Here is a 26380-nt window from a genome sequence, read left to right as displayed (position 1 = left end):
ATTTGCTACAGTACATTGGCCTTAAAAAAAATGCTTTTCCACGACTACCTTGGATTCAGCAATGCTGTTCAGAGATTATCCAAATTTGTTTGTCTCTAGCTTCTTAAATTTACCGACGTGACATGTTTGCAGTGCCGTCTTTATGCTGACTGGCAGAAAAGGGGGAAAGGGAAAAAGTGATCCTGAAGTTCTCCATGTATCAAGCCAAGCGTGCTCTAAGGTAGATAAGGTACGATGCTTTTATTCAGTCCGCATGTATGAAGCAAGTTCATGTCGAAAAACTCTTAACGAAACTATTTCAGTCTCACTCTGTTTCAGCATCAGCTATAGTGCATTTTAGAGCTGTGCCGGTTTTGCAAACCAATATTTCTTGCTATAGTGCTATCCTTTTCTTGTCTTTTAATGTTTCTGAGGATTACTTCATGCCATTCAAGCCAACGCATTACAAAGAAGCCACTTGTTTAAAGCATAGATTGATTATTATAGTTGTTTGAGGATTATTTTTGCTCACAAATTCAGATCATATAAGTTATGACAAAAAGAAATGCTATGATTGAATGCCACCCAAAATGTTTTCTATGTGGTGTAGGCAAATAAACAGAGATTTAATTTTGGTCCACCGATCCGAATCCGTTTATCAGTCTCTTTAATAACGCGATGATCCTGAGCCGAAAAACAGACTGAGAAAAGCCCAAACACGATATGTTTGCCAAGTTCAACATGGACGTGATCGTTATTGTGATGTGTTTGTCATTGTCCAGAGTTTCATGATGAGTGAAGAGTAACACCATGGTCATGGCATACAGGCTGGTGGGGAGGAACAGCGCCGTCTGGACGATGCCCATGATGGTCACCCGCATATGGTTCTTTTGCTGAGGATGAAAGCAAGACCCGGTGTTCCGTTCCATCCTCCTGATGTGTCGGCGCAGATAGAAAAAGGTTCTGCCCCAAGAAATTAACAAAGTGCAGGAAGGGCAAATTAAATACACAAAAACCAATCTAGTAGACAGCTTGTACAGAGTGCCGTTTACGACAGGCCCTCCTCTGAACATCGTCACGTTCAAATCTTCTGCCATCGGTGGCATCAGGTATGACGCTGCACCCATCGATAGCGCAGACAGAAGCAAAGTCTGGTCGAATAGAAATCCGGCGAAAACGATACCGTTAATGTTTTTCTTAACCCAGACGAAGACTTTGCAGTGTTGAGGAACGATTTTCATGTAGTAAAAAATGCTGATCCAAGCATTGATGGAGAAACTGGAGCAGTAGGCTTGCAAATTTATCGCCACGTTTACTACAGGAAGCCATTCAGGCGGTGAAAAAAAAGACAGGACGACGGAGATCGCGGCGAGCAATTGCTGAACTGTTGAATTGCCTAACACGGCCGTGAGTAAGAAGCGCATAGGCTGATGAAGGCTTGCTCCCACAACTGGCTTACAGAGGCAGAAAATAAAGAAGACATTCAGGACGATAGCGCAGACGCAGGACGGGCTGCAAACGATAGCAAACGGCAGATTTTTCATTTCTACGACTGCGGCCATCTTGTCATCTCTAGTGCCACTGAATTGTTGTGCTCTCGTTTTTATTTTGTTGTTTTTATACTGCAATTTTAGCAGCAGAATTCAACCCACATGTGTTTTGAAATATGGGATATGTTAAAATGTTTTAATGGGCCTTGAAAGGCTAGTACATGCAAAACCAGGGAAAAATAGTTTTTCCTTTCCTGTTTATATCAGGATTTACATACAGTATAAACTTTAAGGCGATCCTATAAAGCATCTAAAATGTTATGTTACTATATACACTAGTACAGTATTTACGCTAATCCGGTCCGGTGAAGTAAAATGCGCTAAAATGGTGTAAAAACAGATGGTTATATTTAAATGATCATGTTTTTTAGGTGCTTTATAATCATAATTTGTCGATAACGTTGAAGAGGATTGGATGGAGAAGGTCAGCAGGATGGATGAGTTCTAGTTTCCTAAGCTAAGGATATATACACATTTCTTATCAAGATCACAATCACTAATTCTCAAAATATGGTGCGTTCTGCTTTCTACCTGCTGCCAGCAGCAAAGTGGATGATTCTGCACAAAGCGCTCAAATCAGGATGATTGAAACCCATCTGTTCAAGCCTCCTGACACACCTGACTCAGCTCCTCAGCTAATTAGCAGGATTTGGATTTTGGAACACTAAAATGTGTAAAAATTCATGATCACAGGGGCTCGTTTGTGCAGTTATCCGTGCTTCCTATGTGTAGCTCGTGTAGGCCTACAGTATGTGTAACTGTGTGACAAACAGCAATTAATATCATGTAGTGGATGAAGAGAGATGATCTTGATATCGTTTGGCACTTGATATGTGTGGAGTAGAGTGAAGAGCTGGGACTGAAAGCACGGCATCTCGGCTTGTAGCATCTCCATGAACGGTGTGATCATTTGTGGGGCTTGAACTACTATGAGCTTAAATTGACAATATATTTGCTTTGCTTTACCCATAAGTACAGTAACATCATCTAATACACTATTATTTTGTGAAAAGCTCATTTGATTGCCTAAAACCACATACTGACCAAACGTCTGTTCAGACACACTGTCATCACTCCTTCAATCATATTTACATGTGTAATGTTCCACAGTCTATGTAGAATTATAATTTTTTCTTTTTTTGTCAAATTTTTGCGATGGACCATAATTTCTAAGCATCTATGCAAAATACATTCTCAGGGTAAATTTGCATGCTTGTATATTTGAAATGGAAAGTAAAATGTAATGCGGGTTTGATTGTCCAGCGCGTTAGGCGACTGACCCTGTGCGCCTTTCCACAGAGGAGACCGTGTTTACGGCGTTACGCCTTATAAAACATCCAAAGCAGATTTTATTCAACCAAAGTGATAAGAACACTTTTTTTTTATTAAACATATATTTATTTACAGTATAACTGTACAATTATACAAAACAGGCCATCTAAAATAATCCATATTGGTTAGATAGAAAATAGAGGGAGTAACATATTACAAGGACACTTTCATTTGTGTAAAAAAAAAAAAAACAAAAAAAAACCTTCTTGTGGAGATGAATAAGAAAAAGGTGAAAAGTAATGGATAAACAGATGAGATGTACACGTGAATAAATGGAAATATGTCATTCACCCGGCAGAAGAAGACACCTCTACAGACAGCCTACATCTGTGCATGGACTAGTTTAATATCTGACTACGGCAATATTTTATCGGACTACTAACTTGCGTTTTTTTTTTTTTTTTTTTTTTTATTTTTTTTTTTTTTACTTTAAGCATTCTGTTTAAAATAAAAGCTAAAAACGTAAAAAAACAAACATAAAAAAAAAAACAACATGAATTGAATAAAATACTGTTTTAAAGAAGACATGAGAGTGGTAATACAACGTCAAAGAAAGAAGGATGAGGAATTATTTAAAGGCTGGTATTGTCAGATTAATTTAAGTCGCTGGGTTCGTGAGCTACCTTTTGCCAAATCTTTGGCCGTCAAGAAGTTCGATCGCTGTGCGAACACCAGTTGTTAAGGATTCCAAATAAATAGACTGGGACTAAATAGAGAAAATGTCATGTAGAGTTTGTCATCGGAAAGCTGGCATGACATTTCACACCTTAACTATTTATTTATTTATTTATTTATTTATTTATTTATATAAAAACATCATGATTCACATTACCTTATATTCAAATGTACATTTTACCAACGCTAAGATTTTCAACCCATTTTCCATTTGAACTTCAACACCAGGACCACCAGACTCCAGGATCCGAGTCTGACGCGTCGGTTGCACACACGTCTGCATACGTTCTTGATTTCTGCCAACACTCATGGATAATATTTAGCTTTCTCTACATTATACGCAATGAATACAGTCAAATATGTTCCATGAAAACAAACTAAAGTAGTGCAATGAAGAATGAATAAATAGAATTTTCAGCCCATACTCTTGCACTGAGCCTTGTACTTTATCTCCAGCAGTTATAGGAAGGGGGACAGGGCCTTATGGTAGGCATAGTGTCGGTGAGTTTGTGGATAATAGCATTACACTTTAGTTCAGAAAGTCTCCAAAAAATAACCAGATACTGCTTCTTTAAGATTTTCTCAGAGGAAATATTGTCCAAGAAATGCAGGGACGTTCCTGAAAACACCATCACCAGACAGCACAACCCCAGGCCCGCTACTCCGGGCCAACAGGTTGGGCATCTAATAGCTACTACCTACCCAAATCCAAAGACCCCTACAGTCAGTGAAGGATCTTGTCCACGCAACTCAACTCGCGCTAGGTAAAGTTCGCACCACAAGCGTGCAAAAGGACAAAAGTTGAAGAGGGACGATCGGCGGCTACAAGGCTTCCATCAGATGTAGTACTCCTTCATGCTGTCCCTTATAGTCTGGTTCATGTGAAGTTCTGCCCGGTAGGCAGCTTCAAGGCTGCGCCTGTGCTCCTTCTCCTGGATGCTGGTAGTCCTCTGAATCTGCCGGTGTTGGTACAGGAAGCGTGCCATCACGGCGAGCAAACAGAGCGTGACGAACACCACAGCTGTGACCACGCCTGCGGCCAGAGAAGAGCTTTAGCTTATTACCTTATCGCTGTTCATAATCCAAGCCCTGTTTGTGGTTTATTTGGTTCATTATATGCATTTTGCTTTGAATCCTTGCTAACGTCTAAAAAAAAACATTAATTACCAATAATTTTTCAATTTGCTAGCATTTCCCTTACTTAGCTGTATATTATGTGACAAATCAACAGTAAAGCACCTGAGACTTTTGTAATGCTTTCGGGGTGGGGGGGTATTTTATTACCGCCCTCCTTTATCGGTATACACAATGCAAAAAAAACTTAGTCTTTACACTTTTCAGAAATAGAATCCAACCAAAGAAGAGATGAGCACAAAAAACCTGTAGGATCGCTTGTGCTAATTACACACTCCAGTGCCTCTTACAAATGGCACCATAAAGCAGATTGTGGATATATATACAGTACCGCACCTCCAATTACTGCCGAATCTCTTGGGGTGTCGTCTTCGCGACGCTTGTTGTCCGTACCCACCTCTTCCCCGTGGTCTGCGGAAGGAGGACAAAAACTGGTAAGAAGACACAAATGCTTTTTCTACACCATGTACGTAGTATTAATCAAGGCGGTTTGTGTTGTAGAGGCACCTAAAAACAGTGGCTGCTTGGAAGCAAAAGAAAAAAAATACCTAGACGGGATTTAGTGGTTGATAAATCTGCCAGCGCTCCACAATTAGACTCGAGCAAATGGCCTCGTATGCTGACCAAAGAGCTCCCACGGTTCAACAGCGCTGCCTTTAGTGGAGCCACGTGATTGTACTGAACTGACGAAAAGCAACCGACGAAACCTTTGGATCCCGCTTGGGCTACTTCATCATCTAGCGCTTCAGTTTCTGCTAAGAAAAAAATTATGTGATTAAAGCAGTAACAGTAATTATTACTAGCACTTATACATTGACATGCCAATCATTTGAGGAAAAAGAAATGAAAACGCAACGGCACACGGTACGTTTTTGAAGACTATTAAAGAACCGCTCACGTCTCGGCTGAGAATATAGAATGTTGGCGACGCTAAAGTCGGACTTTTAAAGCTTTTTGATGATTTAATGCCTGTTTTTAGTCACTGTTTTCAAAGCCAGCGCAGTCTCTTCGGAACGTAACCTTGTTTTGTCATATGAATTAATATTTAATCTCCCAAATACAAGTCTGACACTTTGAGTTTCTGAATAAAAGATTAACGTCTCTGCGGAGAGAAAAAAAAAGTGCAGAGTGTACTTAAAAATCCATTTGGCCTTCACTTAATGACAAATGTGCAAATTTCCATGCATATATGTTTGCTTTTGGAGAGGCATGATAAGCAGCAGGACAAATTTAAGCATTCGGGGTTTTTTATTTAAAGTTATTTTCTTAATAATAAAAGATGCATTCATTCAGTTATTGTGATCTAGACATTTTTTTAACGAATAGGAAAAGATTTGCTGAATCAGACAGGTATATTAATGCACTCAGTAACTTTTTTTTTCTACAGAACGCCTTCTGTACATCGCTCTCTTACCTGTAATTTTTCCTAGGGTTAGTGACCTCATCGAGTTAAAGTCGGTGTCCTGTGAGAGGGTGTACTTTTTATTGTCTTGATCAACCTACCAAAAAAATAAAAAAATAAATAGACGTTTTAGTTCGTTTTGATCTGCATGCAGCTTCTCAGAAATCAGGAGGACTCGAGGAACCTTGAGAAGAACCGGATAGTGGGATTGTAATACATTTTCATTCCAGTATACAGGTATAGAAGAGCAGATTGTTCCGTTGACATACACACACACACACACACACACACACACACACACACACACACACACACAAATATATATATATATATATATATATATATATATATAAAAACTATATATATATATATTTATAAAGGTGTACTTAAGATGATTTACGATTTAGTTTAAGCGTGAACAGTGAAGAAGAAGAAGAGAATTCAAAAATAACATTAAATAGAATAAAAAGAAATTAGCTATACAAAGAAAATTATAGAACTATATAGCACATGTATGTATATAATTGTTCAATTTATAGCCATAACATCATCGCTTGTTGTGACTATTCACAATTTATAGCCATAACATCAATTTATAGCCATTACATCATCGCTTGTTGTGACTATTCACTTATGTTGCCTCCTAGTGGTCCCGTGGCATCCCATGCTCACGTTACCATGGCCCGGGTTCGATTCTTGGTCAGGGCGCTCACCCAGCGACTGAAGAGTTAACTCTGAGTGCTTGTGACAAGCCCGGATAAAATGGGAGGGTTGCTTCAGGTAGGGCATCTGGTGTGGTGACACCAAACCGGAAGCACCAAAAGTACAACTAATCTCTTGTTACTTATTCAGAGAATTTTAATATAACTGCGCGAATTGAACTCATTGTACTGGAAGACATTTTGCTTTGAAAAGTGAACGGAGCACAGAACTGCTTTTTCGATGGTCTCGGCGTTATACAATATCTATGTGTATTGTACCAAATACAGTTCATCATAAACCTTCAACTTAAAGGTGGGGTGCACGATGTTTGAAAAATGCTTCAGAAAACTGAATTCGGGCCGACAAACAAAACAAACATGTAGCCAATTAGCAGAAAGGGGTGTGTCTTGTCAATATGCGGCAGAGAGAGTGTTCAGTGCGCATGTCTGACAGCAGAAAGCGATTGAAACATTGACATGGAGGATAAAAACAAAAAGCGAAAAAAAAGGCTTACGATAAGGCAAGAAGCAGGACCCGTGTTAATATAGGATCAGCTTTCTAGTGCTGGAGAGAACTGAACGTCTTCCTCGTGAAACGGAGCTAAACCTTTCACAATACAACACACAGTACTACAAAAACACATCTGTATTACCATAGTATTACTCATTGAGTTCATTTATTAATAAAAATACCCCCTCGGCCAGCTGCCCCAGCAGGTTCCACCATAATAGTTGCCTAGGATATGTATGTATGTATGTGTGGGGCGGAGCTATCAAAACAGGGGTGACACCCATTTGGATTAGGGGCGTGTTTGTTTTGGTGATTTCAGATGTCAACATTGGCTTTCAAACATCGTGCACCCCACCTTTAAGAACCGATCCGAGTCAACTCATCTGTACGCTGTTAGTTTTTTTCGGTTAGATTTAGATTACGTACCTGAACGTAGACGTCTTTTCCTTCGCGGTGAAGCCGGAGTCGGTGAAGCTTCCCGTCTGCAAGACTAGTGAGCACGGGGCTGAAGACGCTGGGCTTTCGCTCCTTATGAAGCTGATACCAAATCTGCAGACTCCCTATAAGATGAAATAAATGAGAAAGCACTTCACGCTACCCTGAGTTCATTTAACTTTTTTCCACACTAACTGCTTTATTCTTGAATAAATAATGTGATTTTTTTTGTTTCATTACACAATTATTGCAGGTCATTTCATATCCTAGAGCTAAAGCTTAAGGTTGAAGTCTCATGGGTTTTTTTCTTTCTTTTGTCTCATATTCTATATTTTGTCTATATATACAGTATATATATAATATATATATATGTGTGTGTGTGTGTGTGTGTGTGTGTGTGTGTGTGTGTATATATAGGTCAATGTTGGCCCTGATGGTCTGTCTAAAATATTCATGTATAAATATTCATTTCATCTCTGCCTCTAGCTCTTTGCTCAAAGCCGAGCGTGTCAATGTGCACATTAGTACCTCGCCCACACACGTGACTCACACGAGCTGAGACACAAAGAGGGTTTTGTCTGATCAAGTGGAGCAAGGTCAATTCTGGAATAAAAAAAAAAAAAAAAAAAGCACACCACAATGTATTCGAGTGGCTTGCGAAGGACGTTCCACGTTATCCTGCGCTTTTTTTTACGAAGGTGTTAATTGAGCGAGCGTTTGAGTTTAGCACAAAAGCGCTTTGACTGCAGAGAAGCTCCAGGGTGTTCATCAACCCTGCACTGGATGTGTGCAAGGAACAAAATAACAATAACATTAAAATTCTAGTGCAATGTGTGCATTTTAGTAGTATTTTTTATTTTATTTTAGTTTATTATTTTTTCATGTAATGCACAAAATACAGCTTACATCCAGGAAATTCTACCTTTAGATGATACAGCATAAGTCTAGAAGGCCAATTTGGATTTATGGTACTTTTTTTTTTCTTTCTTAAAGAAATAGTGCTGGTGCCTGTTGTGCAGATATAAAGAAGAAAAAAAAAGAGAGAGAGAGAGAGAGAGAGAGAGAGAGAGAGAGAGAGAGAGAGAGAGAGAGAGAGAGAGAGACGCTGCTTGTGCAACTTCCGTGTAAGCAGCCACAGTTAATACAGAACCCGTTACACTGTGTCTGGGTGAGTTTTGTTTTTTTTTTTTTAAAAAGAAAGGCAAAAAAGTTATTTTTAGTTTCATTCAATTCACCAAAGCTCCTTATATTTGCTCGCTAACGTACATTGTTTTTCTTTCTTGCTTCGTGAGCTGCGACCTGATTGGTCAGAAGGAATCGCAGAAATGATGATGTTTCTGTAGTCATCAATAGTCATTAACGATTAAAAGTTTTGTGCCCTAAGCTATCGCTGTTGCTCTAGCATAGCTCCGACTACACTACAGTCCTAGAACATAATGGAGATCTTTAGACTTCAAGCTTCATCCAAACATCCTGAATCTCTCAATCTCAATCTCTCTCTCTCTCTCTCTCTCTCTCTCTTTCTTGTTTCAGTCTAGTACCCCTGCTGCTCAAACTGCACATATGACTATTAAGGAAAAATTCAGAATAAGAACTGAATAAGCCTGAGATGAGGTAAAATCATCACAAGTCAAGTCGTGGCCTAATGGTTAGAGAGTCTGACTCGTAATAACAATAACACGAAGGTTATACTAAGGTTGTGGGTTCGAGTCTCGGGCCGGCCACGACTGAGGTGCCCTTGAGCAAGGCACCGAACCCCCCAACTGCTCCCCGGGCGCCGCAGCATAAATGGCTGCCCACTGCTCCGGGTGTGTGTTCACGGTGTGTGTGTTCACTGCTGTGTGTGTGCACTTTGGATGGGTTAAATGCAGAGAACGAATTCTGAGTATGGGTCACCGTACTTAGCCGTATGTCATGTCACTCACTCACTCACAAATCCCCAGAAGCAGTGGATGCTTTTTAAATATTAATATACAACTTGTAAATAAATGTAAATAAATATACCCTGAATAAAGCAGCGTTTATTTTCTCTACCTGTCTGCGTTAATGTTCACTATATGATCAACCAGTCGAAGGCTCTACTGACTCGCTTGTTTTGAATCCGTCTTTCCGTTTCCCATCTTTCTGCTTTTCGCTACACGCTAATTCCTCAAACTCTTTACTTCCTATTCCGTTAAACTGCATGCTGAGATTATCTTTCTATCTCTTAGCTAGTTTTCATATTGTGAGGACGGTTTGTACGTATGCTGGACAATCCAGAAACCAAACTGTATGGAATCTTAGCTCGATCTTGATGCCATTTTATTTTCAAGACACAACGCAATGCTGCGCTGTTGATGTCGCTAAAAGCAGAGATTTCATAGCAGGCGCGAGCGTCGGAATTGCGTCCCACAGCACAGCAAATCAACAGTCACCCTGTCATGGCGTTTAGGCAAATGGGAAATTTGTGCTTCAGCGGAGCACTTGAACGCAACATAAATCGCATTTATTGGGTTCGGCTGTGAGGCTGCGCTCGTTTAAAGAGAGACTCTTTGACGCGCAAGGCTGCTTGAGCTGACATTTTGAAATACTCCTGATTATAGAGCAGACTCTTACAAGTCGATGGCCTCGTGGCACCCGTCTAATTAGCGAAAGACAATATCAATATGGGAGTTATAAATCTTTCACGGGCTAATTGTTCTAAACTCCGAGGTGGACATAGAACAGGCGATGACACGTTCTCGCTCATCACCGTCGCCTCACAACGTTTCCCATAACATTAGTACGGTGTGATAAAGTCAACGCTAAATTGTTCGCTAAATTTCTTTGTTCCAGATCATCAAAGTGTTTTCTTTTTTCCTCTTACCATTGCGAGCGAGGATAACCGCTACGTACTGCTGGGTGAAGGTGTTGATGGTGAGGAGCATAGCAGGACTCTGTGTGGTGAGGAAGCTAAGTGCCATGTTGTCTCTAGACTTGCTGTACACAGAGGACGAGGAGGAGGAGACCTGCGTCCTGTTTTGTATGACGGAGAAAGGCTCTTGGAACGTGTACGTCACCGAGGAACCTCTCTCGAAGGACACGGATACCTCTGGGGAGGAAGAGAAAAAGCAGATTAGTTAGCAGATGCTTTTGTATATTTGAAAATAATGAGAAAAAAAAAACAATGAAAAATCTTTAAACTTCTCTTGAGAAGTGAAGCTCGATCAACCAAGGAAGGGCTCGAGAACCTAAACGTTGCTCTGAAATCCAAAGCTACTTCCATAAGAACAAGCATCTCGTCATCGCTCTGCTATGATTGTGTGTTTGTGTTTGACCAACTAGACATAAGGGGGTCAAAAGATGCACTAATATCTCTCTTGGCTTTGTCCAAAAAGCATCCAAAGGTCATGGGAAACAAGATTATCTGGCCAAAATGTTCTGAATACCAAGTATTACATGGTGAACTGTGGAATTCCAGGCACTACTGATATTTATTTTATTTCTTTATTTAGTTTTTCAGAAGCAGGACTGGAAGGCATGTCAAGACAAATCAATGGATCAAAGCACAGAAGCTAGCCGTAAGAAAAAACTCCAAGTCTCAAGAGCCCTCAGGAGCTCAGACTGGGGCGAAGGTTTGCCTTCTAACATCCCAGTGATGTGAAACACGACAAGAAAACGCAGGCCTGGAACGGATCTGAACCCGATCGGATATCTCTAGAGGGACCCGGAAATAGCTGTCGTGCTGCGTTCAAGCTCGAGAGGTTCTCCGACGAGACATCCAGATGTGCCACACGTCTGGGTACTTCATGATTATCAACAAAGCAGTTGATGATTAAACGAGATTTGAGCTTGATTATGATTTTTTAAAGGACTGGGGTTTTTTTTTTCTGATCAGAAGCAGGACTCAAACCCATTTTGAAGTGCAGGTGTAATGCAACCGACTGAGGAGCTGGAAAAAAAAAAACCCTGGTTTCTGAACAGGCTGTAAATCTCCCTAACAGAACAGATCGCTTCCAATAGGTATTTCTGACATTCTGTGATCTATTTACACAGCTGTCAGTTATAAATTGCGTCTAGTATTTCACACTGTACAGCATCTTCTCACTCAGAAATGGATGAGAGTTGGATTACTTATGGCTGTAGTGACAGAAACATGACAGCTCTTCAGTGCACATCAAGCTGAACATTTATATGAGAAGCGCTTAAGCTGCATTCTCTCCCATACAACCCATGTCCTTTTATTTAACCAAAAAAAAATTACGCCTTGTTAGCTCAGAAGTCTGGATATGCCAGAAGTAGCATATAATATTTAGGTAGAATATCTTGGCTGGCTTGAGAGGAAAGAAAGATCCGTTCTTTCCTTTTTCCCTTCTAAGCACAGAATAGCGAGCATGATTATAATAGCAACCAAGATGAGTAATGGACTTGAACAAAGACCAGCCAAAGAATAGGAGCTTTGCTGTCTCGTCTTATCGTCCCGGGCTTTGATCAGCTCTTGGAGTCCTTGATTTGCATGCAGATCTTGGCAGCATCGTGCAAGGCCGGGGTGAAAGGACTTTTTTATTTTATTTATTTATTTAATTATTTCTTTTTTTAAAGAAGAACCATGCCTTTTCCTTCACGCACATCCCTGCAATTTCTTCACTATTTCATTTAGTCTGTCCAAATCGCCATCAACTTCTGGTGTCTATGAATATTTTATATGCAATGCCTATTTTATAATAAGTGAAATAATGCTCTGTTAAAGAGAACAGAACAAAGCCGCTAGCTTCCACCCACACACACTCGAGCCCGGCCGGCAAAGCCCTACAACCATCATCTCCAGATGTGTAACGAGGTTAAGACGAGTCAATATCGCCTAATTGCATTGTCGTGATGGGAGGTCGGGCTTTTATTGCCTTGAAAGATGTGAAAGGAAAGTGGTTTTGTTTGGAATTTCAAACAATCGCAAGGGATGAAAAAGTCACACTCAGCAGACTTCCTGGCTTTTTTTTTTTTTTTTGTTCGGAGCATCAAAGTGATCCGACATGGCGAGAGCCTGTTCTGAAGTTCGCGGTGGAACGTTAGATATTACAGAAATTGTTTATGTAAATGACACTGAACACCTGACGGAGTGATGTTGCACCGTCATTTCATCACATCTGAGAGGTGAGCGTGGAGGCAAGCGCCGCTCATTAAGCGGCGACGTTAATTACCATATTTTAGTGTTTACAATCTTGTAAAAAGCCGAGCTCTGAATTTTTCATCAGATTATTCCTGCAATGTTCATTAAGGAGAAAGCACTTAGAACTGTGAATCCACTCATTGACACTAAATAGTAGATAATTGGGCAAGTGTGCATGTGTCTTAGACTAATAAGCTCCCACCGATATACTTTGGTACCTATACTGTTTTTTTACTTTTTCTTTTTTCTCTCTTTCCCTTTTTCTTTCCCGGAGCATAGCTACTTGTCTGTTTGATAAATACTGTTGCCATACCTTCCTTGCAGGAGGGTCCTCCGTATGCCGAATGTGTGCAGTCACACACGTAGCCTGTACTCTTCTCTACACACCTGCCCCGGTTGTGGCAGATGCCCACAGAACTGCTGCAGTGACCCGCGCAGCCCGAGCTCACGCCCGGAGTCACCTTTGCCCTCTCGTCCAGGTCGAAGGTTGCACCGTTTACCGTAAGTGCTCTCATGCACCCCAGAAAGCCTCGCTGTCTGGATGCTGTTCCTCCTACAAAAAAAAAAAAACAACAAAAACTCGCAAATCTGATGGTAACAACCAGTTCCGACTTCTCACGTTATTGTACACTGACTTTGTAGACTTTATAATCTTATCAGCCTCAAAGGTCTAAGTGTTTCCAAATGCTAAAGAGAACATGCCGTTATAATTTTTTTTTTCGTCTTCCGCTTTTCGCCTCCGTGACCTTCATGGCCACCAGGTCTATGAGAGCAGAGCAGAGAGAATACAAAACAACGTGTGACTAAAGAAGACTAAAGAATCACATTGCTTTACTAAACACATCACACCAAGCAGTTTTGCTCCTGTGCCTCTGGAGGTCCTCCGTAGCACATTAACCCATTAGTCCTCTGGAGTTCCGTTACACCGGCGGAATGGAAATTGACAGCAATTTATAAATTTATATACAAAATATATTTTAAATCGATGTAAACATGCTAATTATTTTATGGTCACAAGTCTGATATAAAGACAGTCAGGACTCTGTTGGCTCTCTGTTGATGACCTTGATGAATTCGAGTGTTTGACGATAACACCTTCGAACTTTAGATACCTATGAGTGTCGACTTTCGTATGAGCTTCATATTAACCATTGCTCTGGAGCAAGACATGATGCGTTCAATGCTGAACATGGACAAACTCCATTATTTGGCTTCTGGTGGACGAGTTAAGCTTTGAACTTTGCACAGATTTTTGTGTTAAACTGGTTCAGGTCTATACCCATCTCACCCTTCCATCTATTTAAACAAACTACAGTTAACAAATGCAACCAGCGTGAAGACTAACAAGCAGGCACAGGAATCCACTATGTGGATTCACTAAGTATGTCATCCATTCATTCATTCATTCATTTTCGACCGCTTATCCGAACTACCTCAGGTCACGGGGAATCAGATGTCATCGGGCATCAAGGCAGGATACACCCTGGATGGAGTGCCAACCCATCGCAGGGCACAGACACACTCACATTCACTCACTCACTCACACACTATGGACAATTTTCCAGAGATGCCAATCAACCTACCATGCATGTCTTTGGACCGGGGGAGGAAACCGGAGTACCCGGAGGAAAACCCCGAGGCACGGGGAGAACATGCAAACTCCACACACACAAGGCGGAGGCGGGAATCGAACCCCCAACCCCCAGCCACCGTGCCCCCCACTCAGTATGTGATCAGTATAATGTGGGATGTGGTAGATCAGTGCTTAAGGTGTTGGACTACTGATTGGAAGGTCATGGGTTCGAACCCCAGGTCTAACAAGCTGCCACTGTTGGGCCCCTGAGCAAGGCCCTTAACCCTCAGTTGTAAGTCACTCTGGATAAGGGTGTCTGCTAAATGCCTTACATAATGGATCGAAGCCCCCTCCATGTCCTTGATTTAAATTTATCCAGTTTCTATCTAATATTTTTCTCTCTAGTTTATTAAAAATACCCCAGAATAATACCACCACTACTACTAATAATGATAATACCTAGAAGCTTTAGATGGCTTTTGCAATGTATTATAAAAGTATACTGTAGAGAGCCTGAAAAAAAAAAACTTTCTATGAATAAAAGTTCTTCTTGCTGAACAATAAAAGCATCCGGCTCTTGAAATCTACGCCTCGTCCTACTCCTCTAAGTCTCTCTGGACCATCTTGAAGTCTCTAGCCATCTTACCCACAAAGAGCTGGTTGTTGAGTTGCAGACGTATTTGTGTGTGTGCTGGAGGCTCCAGGAAGCGTAGAGGCAACTGGTCGACCTGCAGCGACGCCTCCTTTACGTTCCTCTCAGCTCGGACCCAGTGCCACTGGCGGTCGTTCAGCGGCACCGGAGATTTCACGTTTAGCACGGTCGGCCCGTATCCCGCATCGAACGACAAGGTAGCAGCTGAAGGAGCTGAGGGAGGAGAAAAGGAAAAATCTGGATTCAGATACAAGAGTGGCAACATTTCTGAACAAAATAGATGTTTCAGCTCTTGGCAGTTATCTTCATCATGCTAAGTTCAACTGTCGTGCTACGTTCACACGTGCAGCGACTCACAGCGACAGGAGTGAAGACGCTGCATCATCTTTATCTCATATGATAAGACACTTCGAAATTTTGTACAAAAACAACTCCAGAATGTTTCATTTTAACAAGAGAGCTAATTTGTTGTCAAGCGGACTATGAGTTGCACCACTTGCTTATAAACGTTATAAGCCTTAGAGGTTTGTACAGCAATAAAATCACCGTATCTGTGAACATACCATCAGAATGCTTCCATTTCTAACTTTGTTCAGAGTTTCCAGGGGCTGACTATTAAGGTTTATACTTAAATAAACAAACGTCATTTCCTTTTTTTTTTAATTTTCTCCCAAATTCATGCATGGAATGTTAAAGATACGGTCCATCCAAGTCCATGCATGTTGGTCAGGATAAATATCGATAGACGCAGCTGAAGTGTCAGCACCAGCTCTAACATTATAACTCGTACATTTATTATTATGTTGTTTTAATAAATCTGTATATCTGGGCATGATATCTACCCAAGTGCTGGCACAACTGATAAGACGGCTCTGTATATTAGGGAACGTGGCGAAGTGGATTTGTAATGCTGATAAACTAACGCACCTGTTTATCTCGATATCGTTCCACTCCATATCTCCTTGTGTTTACTGCACGTTTAGTGTTTTCTCAAACCCGATAGCTTCCTTGTTCTGATTGTCAAGGCTAATCTGGAGTTTTATAGGCCGACAGACGCGCCAGATATGCGTGTATCTTCGAAAGTATTCCATGTCAGAGCTGCTTGATGAAGTGTATAAAGCGTTAGTTACGAACATGCAGCTGAAAGTCACTCACAGCTCAGCTCGACTCTGATGAAGTCTCGCGAACCCACGTTTTCGACGAAGACTCCCGAGGGCGAGCCGGTCTTGAAGTAGAAGGAGATGTCGAAAGAGAGCTCCATTTGCGAGGCAGGGAAGAGCAGGTACGAGGCCTCGTCGTAAAAAGACGCGGCGTTCCAAACAGACTCTGGCAGAAAGAATAGAGATTCTCAGGAGATTCACGGCTTTGATTCACAGCTGGATTTAATTAGGTGCAGAAGATTTCAAAGTCTAATCCTCAGGCTTATGTTTGAGGGGGGAAAAAGGGGGGGGAGAAGATCACCTACTGTCACCGGAGCATTGCAGGGGCCCGACGTTGAAGACTGCCTCAGATCTCGCTCGGTTTGTGTCTCCTATTACTATTCCGCTCACTGGTAAATCGTCTTTATAGGACAGGATCCCGGTATCGTTTTCCCTGAGAGCAGCACAGTAACGAGTTCAACCATGTTTTATGAGGCTCTGGTTGCTTGTCTAGTGGCTGGTGAAACAACTAGAGAAGCAAATGTAATAACACAGTCATTCGCTTGGTTACCATGAGTCTCGGTCAGCGTCGCAATTGCAGAAGTAGTTCATGTCGATGCAGTTTTCCTCCAGACTGCAGGCGCAGTGCTGAACACCCGGAAGTAAACCTCCCCAATACGTCCTTCTCTCACCACCACGCTCCAGCCACCAGGACAAAGGAGCACCATCTAAACACACATACACAAAACACACGCGTTCAGGTCCGGTTGTTCTCGATGCCTCACTTAGCTCACTTTGGTATAAATAAGTGTCATTTGCAAACGAGTCGACTCTTTGAATCGGATCTTTAAGGAGATTATCGAGAGCTGATTAGCCTTTATTCTTTAACAGATGTAACCAATACTGCTGCTCTCACAGTGCAATTTAATTAAAACGCTTCCAAATGCTTTCTTCAACATCTGGACTGTTTGTTGATTAGCATGAATCATGAGGCATACGTTTGAGACTCAGCTGTGCGTATGAGGCGGCGCGACGGAGAGGATTATTATGTCACTCAGAGGCTACAGAAGCTAGAATAAGCTTTCGTAAAACAAGAAGAATCGAAGCAAAGAAGATCGTAGTGTCATTTTGTCAACTGGTTAATAACCTAAGACTCAACTCACTCACTCATTTTCTACCGCTTATTCGAATTACCTCGGGTCACGGGGAGCCTGTGCCTATCTCAGGTGTCATCGGGCATCAAGGCAGGATACACCCTGGACGGAGTGCCAACCCATCGCAGGGCACACACACACACACACACACACACACACTCTCATTCACTCTGGACAATTTTTCCAGAGATGCCAATCAACCTACCATGCATGTCTTTGGACCAGGGGAGGAAACCGGAGTACCCGGAGGAAACCCCCGAGGCATGGGGAGAACATGCAAACTCCACACACACAAGGCGGAGGCGGGAATCGAGCCCCCAACCCCGGAGGTGTGAGGCAAACGTGCTAACCACTAAGCCACCATGCCCTCCCCAACCTAAGACTCGTTCTGTTTAAAAAAGAACACCAGCGTGTTGCATCCGAGTCAAAGGAATCGCTTGTTCTTGAACTAATCCTGGAATCAGATGGAAAACATATCAGTGGAAGCCTCCAATGATATACCGACACCAACCTTCTCATAAACATCTTTGAGTCTTTGAGCGACCTACTTGAGTCCATTTTAAAGATTTAGGAGTATTGCTTCAGTTCACAAACCACAGGCAAGAATTTCATGCTGTAAACTTTGGGCCATTCCCATTACCTTTAAACATGGAGTTTGAAATCAGAGCTAAAACGAGGTCATTTTTGCCTGAAACGGAGATCAAAGTGAGTCGCCACATCTCCTTCGACTGCCTTTTTTTTCTTCTTTCTTTAAATTACTGAATTTAACACACAATCTTAACAATTCTGGATGAACACTTAAAAAAGAGTCTCTCTTGTTTTTTTTTTTTTTGTTTTTTTTTGTTTTCTTATGACACAACTTTAGGAATAGGGTGGCACGGTGGCTTAGTGGTTAGCACGTTTGCCTCACACCTCCAGGGTTGGGGGTTCGATTCCCACCTCCGCCTTGTATGTGTGGAGTTTGCACGTTCTCCCCGTGCCTCGGGGGTTTCCTCCTGGTACTCCGGTTTCCTCCCCCGGTCCAAAGTCATGCATGGTAGGTTGATTGGCATCTCTGGAAAATTGTCCATAGTGTGTGATTGTGTGAGTGAATGAGAGTGTGTGTGTGTGCCCTGCGATGGGTTGGTACTCCGTCCAGGGTGTATCCTGCCTTGATGCCCGATGACGCCTGAGATAGGCACAGGCTCCCCGTGACCCGAGGTAGTTCGGATAAGCGGTAGAAAATCAATGAATGAATGAACTTTAGGAATAGAGATTGAGTTAGTCTCTAGAGAACATCTCTTGTATGGCATGTTTAGCTTTCACACTATGCCTTAAACACGATAAGCTTTTAATTTGTTTGAGGATAAAGTTTGCACGCTGCAGACATGCGGTAACCAGGCAACAGTGATTGATGCCTATGATAATGGGATCTTTTAAGGCTCCATATCCAAATGTATGTAATAAAGTGCAGTAATCGTGACATGCTCCAATAAATCTTTGGCTTAGGCTTCATTAGTGTCAAGTGGAATTTCATCAGGGCTGTAATTATTAGGTGTCTGGGACAAAAGCCAGATTAGAAATCAAAGAAGGATGCAGCATCGTGAATATTCTGTAACGGAGAAGCTCTAATATGTTTGCACTTTATTTCTGACGGAATTCCAAACGAGGGCGGACGAACCGTTTCATTCGTTTGTTTTTGATGGAATTTAAAAACAAACATCTTGTAGTTAAATTCACCCACGGGGGAAGAAAAAAAAACATCTAAAAAGAGATTTTGTGTAGTTTTGTCTCAGACAGCATCGAGATCAGATTAAATAAAAAGAAGGTGTCTGATTAATTCTGCTGTCTCTCCTCCACATTTACACCTACACGCTTATACTAAATATACACGCCGTTCTCATATCTGTCCAGTTATCTAGGTGTAATGAATTTCGTTTGAATATTATTACGACGAGGACGCCGACGTATATTTGAGAGACTTTCGGTATAGTTATACTTCAACATGCCGTCAAGTCTAAATCTATCTAAATAATAATGAGATGGATTCAAATTATTCCATATTCAAATGATTCGTTTTTTATTTATATATTTTTGACTAATTTTTTTAGATTATTTTTAGTTTTAATGAAGGTGCAAAAAAAAAAAAAAAAAAAAGATTTATGACAGCGGAGTTGCATCATCAGTAAATAATTATCTGGGATATAAGTTCTGGCTTAACCCTCCTGTTTTCCCTACCTGAATTCCTAGGCAAATTAGGAGCGCCGAGTCAACTTGACCCTGTCTGTTTTGACTGCTTATAAAAAATGAAGTATATATGATAGCCATATTTTTTCACCTTTTTAGTCTCACATCTTTCCAACATATTAACATATATTTTGCAAAAAAATAATAATAATAATATTTGGTATAATAAACCTTATTTATATACAAAAATGTAAAAAAAAAAACAGAAATTTTGAATTATTTTCACTATAGAGGCACAAAAGTTGATGCACAATTACAGGCTGGTATATTTCAAAGCCAGGAGATTGTTTTGAAACAATTTTGACCATTTTTAATGTCAGTAAATAATAATACCTGTTTTTTTCCAGGTCAAATTGACTTGAATGCTTATAAATCAAAAATTATACAATTATCACCATTCTGTGTGATCAGCCTTATATTTGGTACATGTGTGTGTGTGTGTGTGTGTGTGTGTGTGTGTGTGTGTGTGTGCGTGTGTGTGTAGCATCATTTTGGTAGATCATATTTTGCTAGGCAAAGGCATATCAAAAGTGTGAAATATTTACAAATATGTAGCTTTTTTTTTCTGGAGGCCTAATGAAATGCAATACCCTATTTGTGTGTGTGTGTGCATGTGTGTGTGTAGTGTGTGAGTGTGTATTTTGGGTGCATGTGTTAGTGGACATTTTATGTGTGCATTTTTGTGTCTGTATGTATGTTCATCGTGCTGAAAAGGGCAAAAGTGTGACCTATTCCCCACTAAATGTGACCGGGTCCAACTGACCCTGGAGAATCCAAAACGCAAATTATATATTGGTCCGAACACATAGACCCGAGGAAAATACAAGGGTTAAGGTGCGAGAGCTCATGGAGATAAAAAGCAAAAAAATTATTTAAAAAAATAAAAAATTAACAGTTCCAAATTATTTTGAGGTTTACAATATTAAACATTAGCGTTGCAGTTTTTGATTTACTTTTATTATAATACTGAACAACAACATAATCGAATGTATCTTGTATTTCCTAGTGTAAGATTACGACCCGTGTTCAGTCGAGCATTTCCTTGCTGTGTACCTGCTAATAGAAGCTGGAAATGAGGAACCGTGTCGAAGCACAAGCAGAAAAATCTGCTGCTAGGCGAGATGTTGTTTTGTTTTGGAAAGAGCATGAGGTCCTTTGTACACGGTAGAATTTTTATTTCCTATCTGTTACTGTTGCTTCCTTTGTAGCTAAAAAAAATAAGAAAAACGTAAAATAAAGGATTGTATATAGTTGTTTGTGTGTCCTAGTGGTTAAGGCTTTGGTCTGCTGATTAGAAGGTTGTGAGTTTGAATACCAGGTTCAGAAAACATAATTAGTCGCATTGCTCTGTAACACCACATGAACCATCCCTCATTCTCTTTCTCTTCTCCCTCCATTTATCACTCTTACACAATCGCTGCCCTTGTCGACGGTGTGATGCTGATTTTTTAGGTAGATCTTTTTGAAGATTTAACGCATGGAAACTTTCGACCAATCATATTTGAGAATTCAGTGGCACGGTGAAATAAGGAGAATTGTATTTTATTTGAAGATAATCGAGATGACGTAGCCATTTAAAGCTGACAGTTATTTATCATATGTAGTACGGTATACCTCAAGTGCAAAAGTATGTGCACCCTTATGTTTAAACACGGAGGTGTTTCGTGTGCTGCTGGAGGTTTAGCAAATGTTTGATCAAATCAATCTTCCGAGCAGATTTTTTTCTTTTAGCATCCAGAAATTATGAAGGGGCACAAACTTTTGCACTGAAGTATAAATGTAACAAAAAAAAGTATTTAAAATCCATGAATCCCTTGTGTCCCCGTTTTCCATGTATATGTCTGTATCCCTGTCTGTGTGCGTGTCGGTGTCCTTCTGTCCATGTCTGTGTCCGTTGGGCAGTGTGGGTGTGTCCTAGTGGTTTAGGAATTGGTCAGAAGGTTGTGAGTTTGAATCCCAGGCTCTGCACTCCTTCACACATTAACTTATTCTACTCATTATGGATGATCACTTCTTATATGCAGAACCTTCACATAGCAGAAAACAGGAAGCAAGTTACATCAAATATGAATGAAGTTCGCTACAGAAGACAAGGAATAAAATAACAAAATGTCTTCTGTAGACATGCGCGTGTAGCGCTACTTCTGTACCTTGAAGACTTTATTAAAAAATGAAATCTAAAAAAATCAGCATCACACCGTCGACACGGGCAGCGATTGTGTAAGAGTGATAAATGGAGGGAGAAGAGAAAGAGAATGAGGGATGGTTCATGTGGTGTTACAGAGCAATGTGACTAATTATGTTTTCTTTCAAGCTCAGTGAACCAGAAGACAACAAAAAGAGAACATTCCCTTTAATGGCAGCAGAATAACAATCTTATTATCTGCCGTGACACTATACCTGCCTCGAAGGAACTAAACCACATCTTTTTTCTTTTCTTTTCTTCCATTAAAAATAAATAAATAAATAAAAAAATCAACCGTATTCATATTTGCCCCATAATGCATCAGGGAGGAAAGAGTTTTTCAACGGGCGTGCTTTATTCCTGGGGGAAGCGCTTGCAAACTTTGTTTAAAGGACAAGAAGGATGAAAGGCTGCGAAGAAATAACAGGCAGCTAGTCAGAGTACGACTACAGGGTTTGATTAGCATACATCATCAGCATTATTCATACAGGATTCAGAGCTTGTCGACTCTCTTGAAGTCCTTTTCCAGCTTTCGGTCTGTTTTCTGGACCGGTTCATTAGCTAGTGAGAATTTGCTGATTTGGGCCGTTGGATGTTATTTGCTAATATTTTTCGTTTATTTCCAACGATATTAGCTTTTTATATTGAAGAGTTTGCTCAATAATAACCAAAAAACTGTAATCCACCTCTTTTCTGGTCCTGGGGACTAACAGAAGTGCACACTCTTAGCTTTATTAACGACTAATCTGGGGTTTTAAGATTAGCTGACCAACTGAGGTGAATTTCCCCGAAGCATCATAAACACAAAGATGGACGTAAAACGGTTGAGTGAGTACCACTTTTCGACACACTCTCTGAGTTAAGATGATCCGTACACTATGGTGCTTCTGGGAAATTCCTTTCTTCATGGCGATTTTCTGCTTGGCGAAAGAAAACGGTCTAGTCCTTCGTGACTAGGAGTAATAAAATCCTGAATTAAGCTGTGTGCAAAAGGATTATAGAGCAAAGACCAAGGTTACACGGCGAAGCCGGATTCACCGGTTAACCGCTTCTTTAGTGTTCGACTGAACGCCGCTAAACTCACCCCACGTGTTGAAAAGTCGAGATCTCCTGCACTGATAGGTCAGTGTTTGTTGGCAGTATTCTGACTGCGACACCAGGACCCGGAGTTGATCCGGCGAGCCGCCGTAATCCAAGGCTGCTTTGTAGGGTTTCTCAGCTGTCGATCCGTGAACTCGGACCGGATCGGTGCTGTTGTGGTGGATCACGGTCCATACTTTTTCCTCTGGAAAATCAAGACAAGTCAGACAAGTTCTTTTTTTTTTTTAACGTCGTCCCACACGCATAGACGTGTAGACCAGGATGAAATATTGATCATTCAGGGATAGCAATGCAATAAACAAGACACTACAGGAGCTCAGAGCGGAAATTACACATCGGTGTATGAAAAGATCAGTGTGTAGCGCCGCAGGTCCACCGCAGAGACAAAATTAAGGAATGAAGTCGTAGAACAATATGCTGCAAGATGCAAGTCTTCTATTCGGGACGAGTTCATTCGACTCAAATCTGAGAATAACCTCAAATCTAATTCAGAAGTTCCTTTGTTCCTAGAAAGTAGCTCATTAAAAGTGCTTGACTGTATAATGGTAGTTGCTTAATTGCTAAAATAAAGAATAAAACACAACAGTTCTTTATTGATAGGTTTCCAAGAACAGCGCTGCTTTATTCCTCGTTAATATATTAGAGCATCTTTAGCACTTGGATCTCCTCTGTCTTATCTTACAAATCTCTGACACTGGAGACTCCTTCTATGAATGCAAAAAATAAATAAATAAATAATAATAATATTTTCTTTAAAGAAACCTATTCCACTACCAGTTTAATTAGATGTGTTTAATCCATTAATACTACACCTAGATTTTTTGAATCATCATGATACTATTTTCTTAGCTTGACCTTGCAGAAGATTTAACGCATCGAAACTTTCGACCAATCAGATCTGAGAATTCAGTAGCACCGTGAAATAAGGAGAATATTGTATTTTATTTGAAGCTAATCGAGATGACGTAGCTATTTAAAGCTGTAAAAGGTCTATGTGACAGTTATTTATCATATGTAGTACGGTATAACTCAAGTGCAAAAGTATGTGCACCCTTATGTTTAAACAAGGAGGTATTTCGTGTGCTGCTGGAGGCTTAGCAAATGTTTGATCAAATCAATCTTCCGAGCAGTTTTTAAAAATAGCAAACTATTTTTTTTTTCTCTTGTATTTTATTTGCAATATCTTTGATTTTGGGTTAGATCTCTTGTTATATCAGGGTCCTCTTTTTTTTCTTTTAGCATCCAGAAATTATGAAGGGGCACAAACTTTTGCACTGAAGTATATATGTAACAAAAAAAAGTATTTAAAATCATACATGAACGTGAGCATAATATATATTGCCGTTGTGTGAAGGACACTGTGTGTGTGTGTAAGGCATTAATTAGAAATTACAGAGAACATGAGAACATTTTGGAATATAATAAATGAAATGAGTAAAATGGGTATTATGCAACTATATAAGACATTCAAAATGATAAATCCATTTGTAGGCTGTAATAAAGGAGGATTAAATCTCAAGATAATCTCTAATGACAGTCAAGTAGCACCATGGAATAAAGGTTCTTGGTATCAAACAGTAGATTTTAAGAGGATGTGGGATGAATTGCATAAAATCATAATGTGCTATGATCCTCTATGTTTTTTTTTTTTTTTTATTACTCTTTTTAAAACCTTCAACACGGTGGTAACATCTCACCCGTCATATTGCAGTAGACCTGAATTGGCCCCAGAGGGCCACTCCCATCAGGATCGACAGAGAAGTAGCCCGAGGTGCTTCCTGCAAGCCTGTAGGCCTCGCATGAGGCTTCATAGATTGCTGAGGAAAAAGACAAAAAGGAGAAAAGTACAGGGTTTTGAGAATTGAGCTTGAGAACAAAGTCGTCTGTGAAATCTTATATTCGCATCAGATCGTTTTGTCGCCGAGGCACAAGAAGGTCAGAGACGTCGGCGTAAGTCTACACTGCTTTTTTTTTTTTGAATGACAGAAACGACTTTTCGGTAATTAAATCAGGATGACCTTCGAGCGCCTCTTTAAATGATTGTTTCATGACATCAGCCTGATAAAGATCACACTGCAGCAGATCACATGATTGTTGTTGACTGTCAGATCATGAGTAGTGTCACTATACAGTATATTGCTTCCTTGTTTCCTGGATTTGCATTACAGCTGTAATCCCACTGGCTATCATTCACCTTTAGATTGAATAGATACTTATAGATAGTTAGATGGATACGTTATTCATCCAAGTGGGAAGTTCACTCGAGGTACGTACAGTTATGGCACGTGGCGCCGCTGTATCCCGTCCCTGCACAGTCGCAGTAGAAAGAAGCCCACGTCTGAGAGCAGCGGCCACCGTTTTCGCAGAAGTTAGGCAGACATCTGAAAAGAAAAACAGACGAACAATCCGTCAAATAAAAAAAGGCTAAACGAAATACGCGATAGTAATGAAGAAATGATGGCTTACCACACAGACCACGTTAAATCGTAAAGCAGTGTTTACCTCTGAAACTCAATCTACGATTTAATAAAATATCGTGGGGAAGAAAACGGCAGCCTTGTTTGCCCGAGTATTACAGCTTTACGAATTCAAAAAGCCAATTTAGTCAGGCTGAAAGACGACGACGACAACTGCAGCGTTCAATTAACTCGACTTCTCCTTCGACGTCTGAATCTCAGCTGCTGGCTTTACACCGAAAGTCTCTCAAATAAAAATAATGTGAAGGAACAAATGCGGCGTTTTTCACTTGCCGACATCATTGATAGAAAAAAAGAAGCACAAACAAATCAAGTGAAAATTAACATCTTGAGTAAATATCAGAGAAACGCAAGCTAAAAGGATAAAAAGGTAGTAATTATAATTCCATTCCTCATCTGAAGGACTCGTTTATGCACACAGTCTCTTTGAGAGAGAGATTCTGAGCATTAAGGCATCGAGAAGCTGTGCTGTATCCTTAAAGGTAGGGTCTTCAGAAAACTAAGTCGGGCTGAAAACTAAACAAAAATAAAAACAAACGTGTAGCCAATGAGCAGAAAGGGGCGTGTCTTGTCAATATGCGGCGGAGAGAGTGTCAGTGCACATGTGTGACATTAGCAGAAAGCGGTTTTTAACATTGACATGGAAAGCGAAGAAAGGCTTACGATAAGGCAAGAAGTAGGACGTGTTAATATAGGATCAGCTTTCCAGCGCTGGAGAGAACTGAAGGAGCAGGAAGGCCTGCGATGGGACGCCGAGGCGCTTTTTCCTTCTCGATAGGTGAGTAACGTTGGTTTTGCTTTGTTACACAGAACTAATATATGCCTTTGTCCTTTACATGATTACGCTTGTGTGTCATTTTTGCTTGTTTGTTTATCTGCAATCGTATTGTTCTTCCCTTCAGCTATGATAAAGACACATTTCTTTCCATAGTTGCCTGGGTTGCGTATGTATGTGTGGGCGGAGCTATCAATACAGGGGTGGGACCCATTTGGGTTAAGGGGCGTGTTTGTTTTGGTGATTTTATATGT

At 40.6% G+C, this 26380-nt stretch overlaps 1 protein-coding gene across 1 annotated transcript in view; it reads right to left on the bottom strand.

Annotated features, from left to right (window-relative positions):
- Positions 1–3425: 3425 nt before the first annotated feature.
- Positions 3426–26380, bottom strand: part of cntnap5a (contactin associated protein family member 5a) — a 124210-nt gene continuing 101255 nt past the window's right edge. Inside the window, exons 11-24 of the mRNA XM_060875764.1 lie at positions 25149–25255; positions 24572–24691; positions 22858–23058; positions 16780–16936; positions 16535–16662; positions 16225–16395; positions 15064–15282; positions 13158–13397; positions 10565–10789; positions 7711–7844; positions 6085–6169; positions 5219–5422; positions 5007–5081; positions 3426–4569 (exon numbers count right to left, since the gene is read on the bottom strand). Coding sequence (XP_060731747.1) covers positions 4373–4569; positions 5007–5081; positions 5219–5422; positions 6085–6169; positions 7711–7844; positions 10565–10789; positions 13158–13397; positions 15064–15282; positions 16225–16395; positions 16535–16662; positions 16780–16936; positions 22858–23058; positions 24572–24691; positions 25149–25255 — 2263 coding nt within the window. The 3' untranslated portion in view covers positions 3426–4372. The remainder of the gene's footprint in view (positions 4570–5006; positions 5082–5218; positions 5423–6084; positions 6170–7710; positions 7845–10564; positions 10790–13157; positions 13398–15063; positions 15283–16224; positions 16396–16534; positions 16663–16779; positions 16937–22857; positions 23059–24571; positions 24692–25148; positions 25256–26380) is intronic.

This window comes from Tachysurus vachellii, chromosome 8 (genome assembly GCF_030014155.1).
Source record: "Tachysurus vachellii isolate PV-2020 chromosome 8, HZAU_Pvac_v1, whole genome shotgun sequence".
Lineage (NCBI taxonomy): Eukaryota > Metazoa > Chordata > Actinopteri > Siluriformes > Bagridae > Tachysurus > Tachysurus vachellii.
The sequence above is the reverse complement of the archived record's forward strand: the minus strand, read 5'-3'. Positions and strand labels throughout refer to the sequence as shown.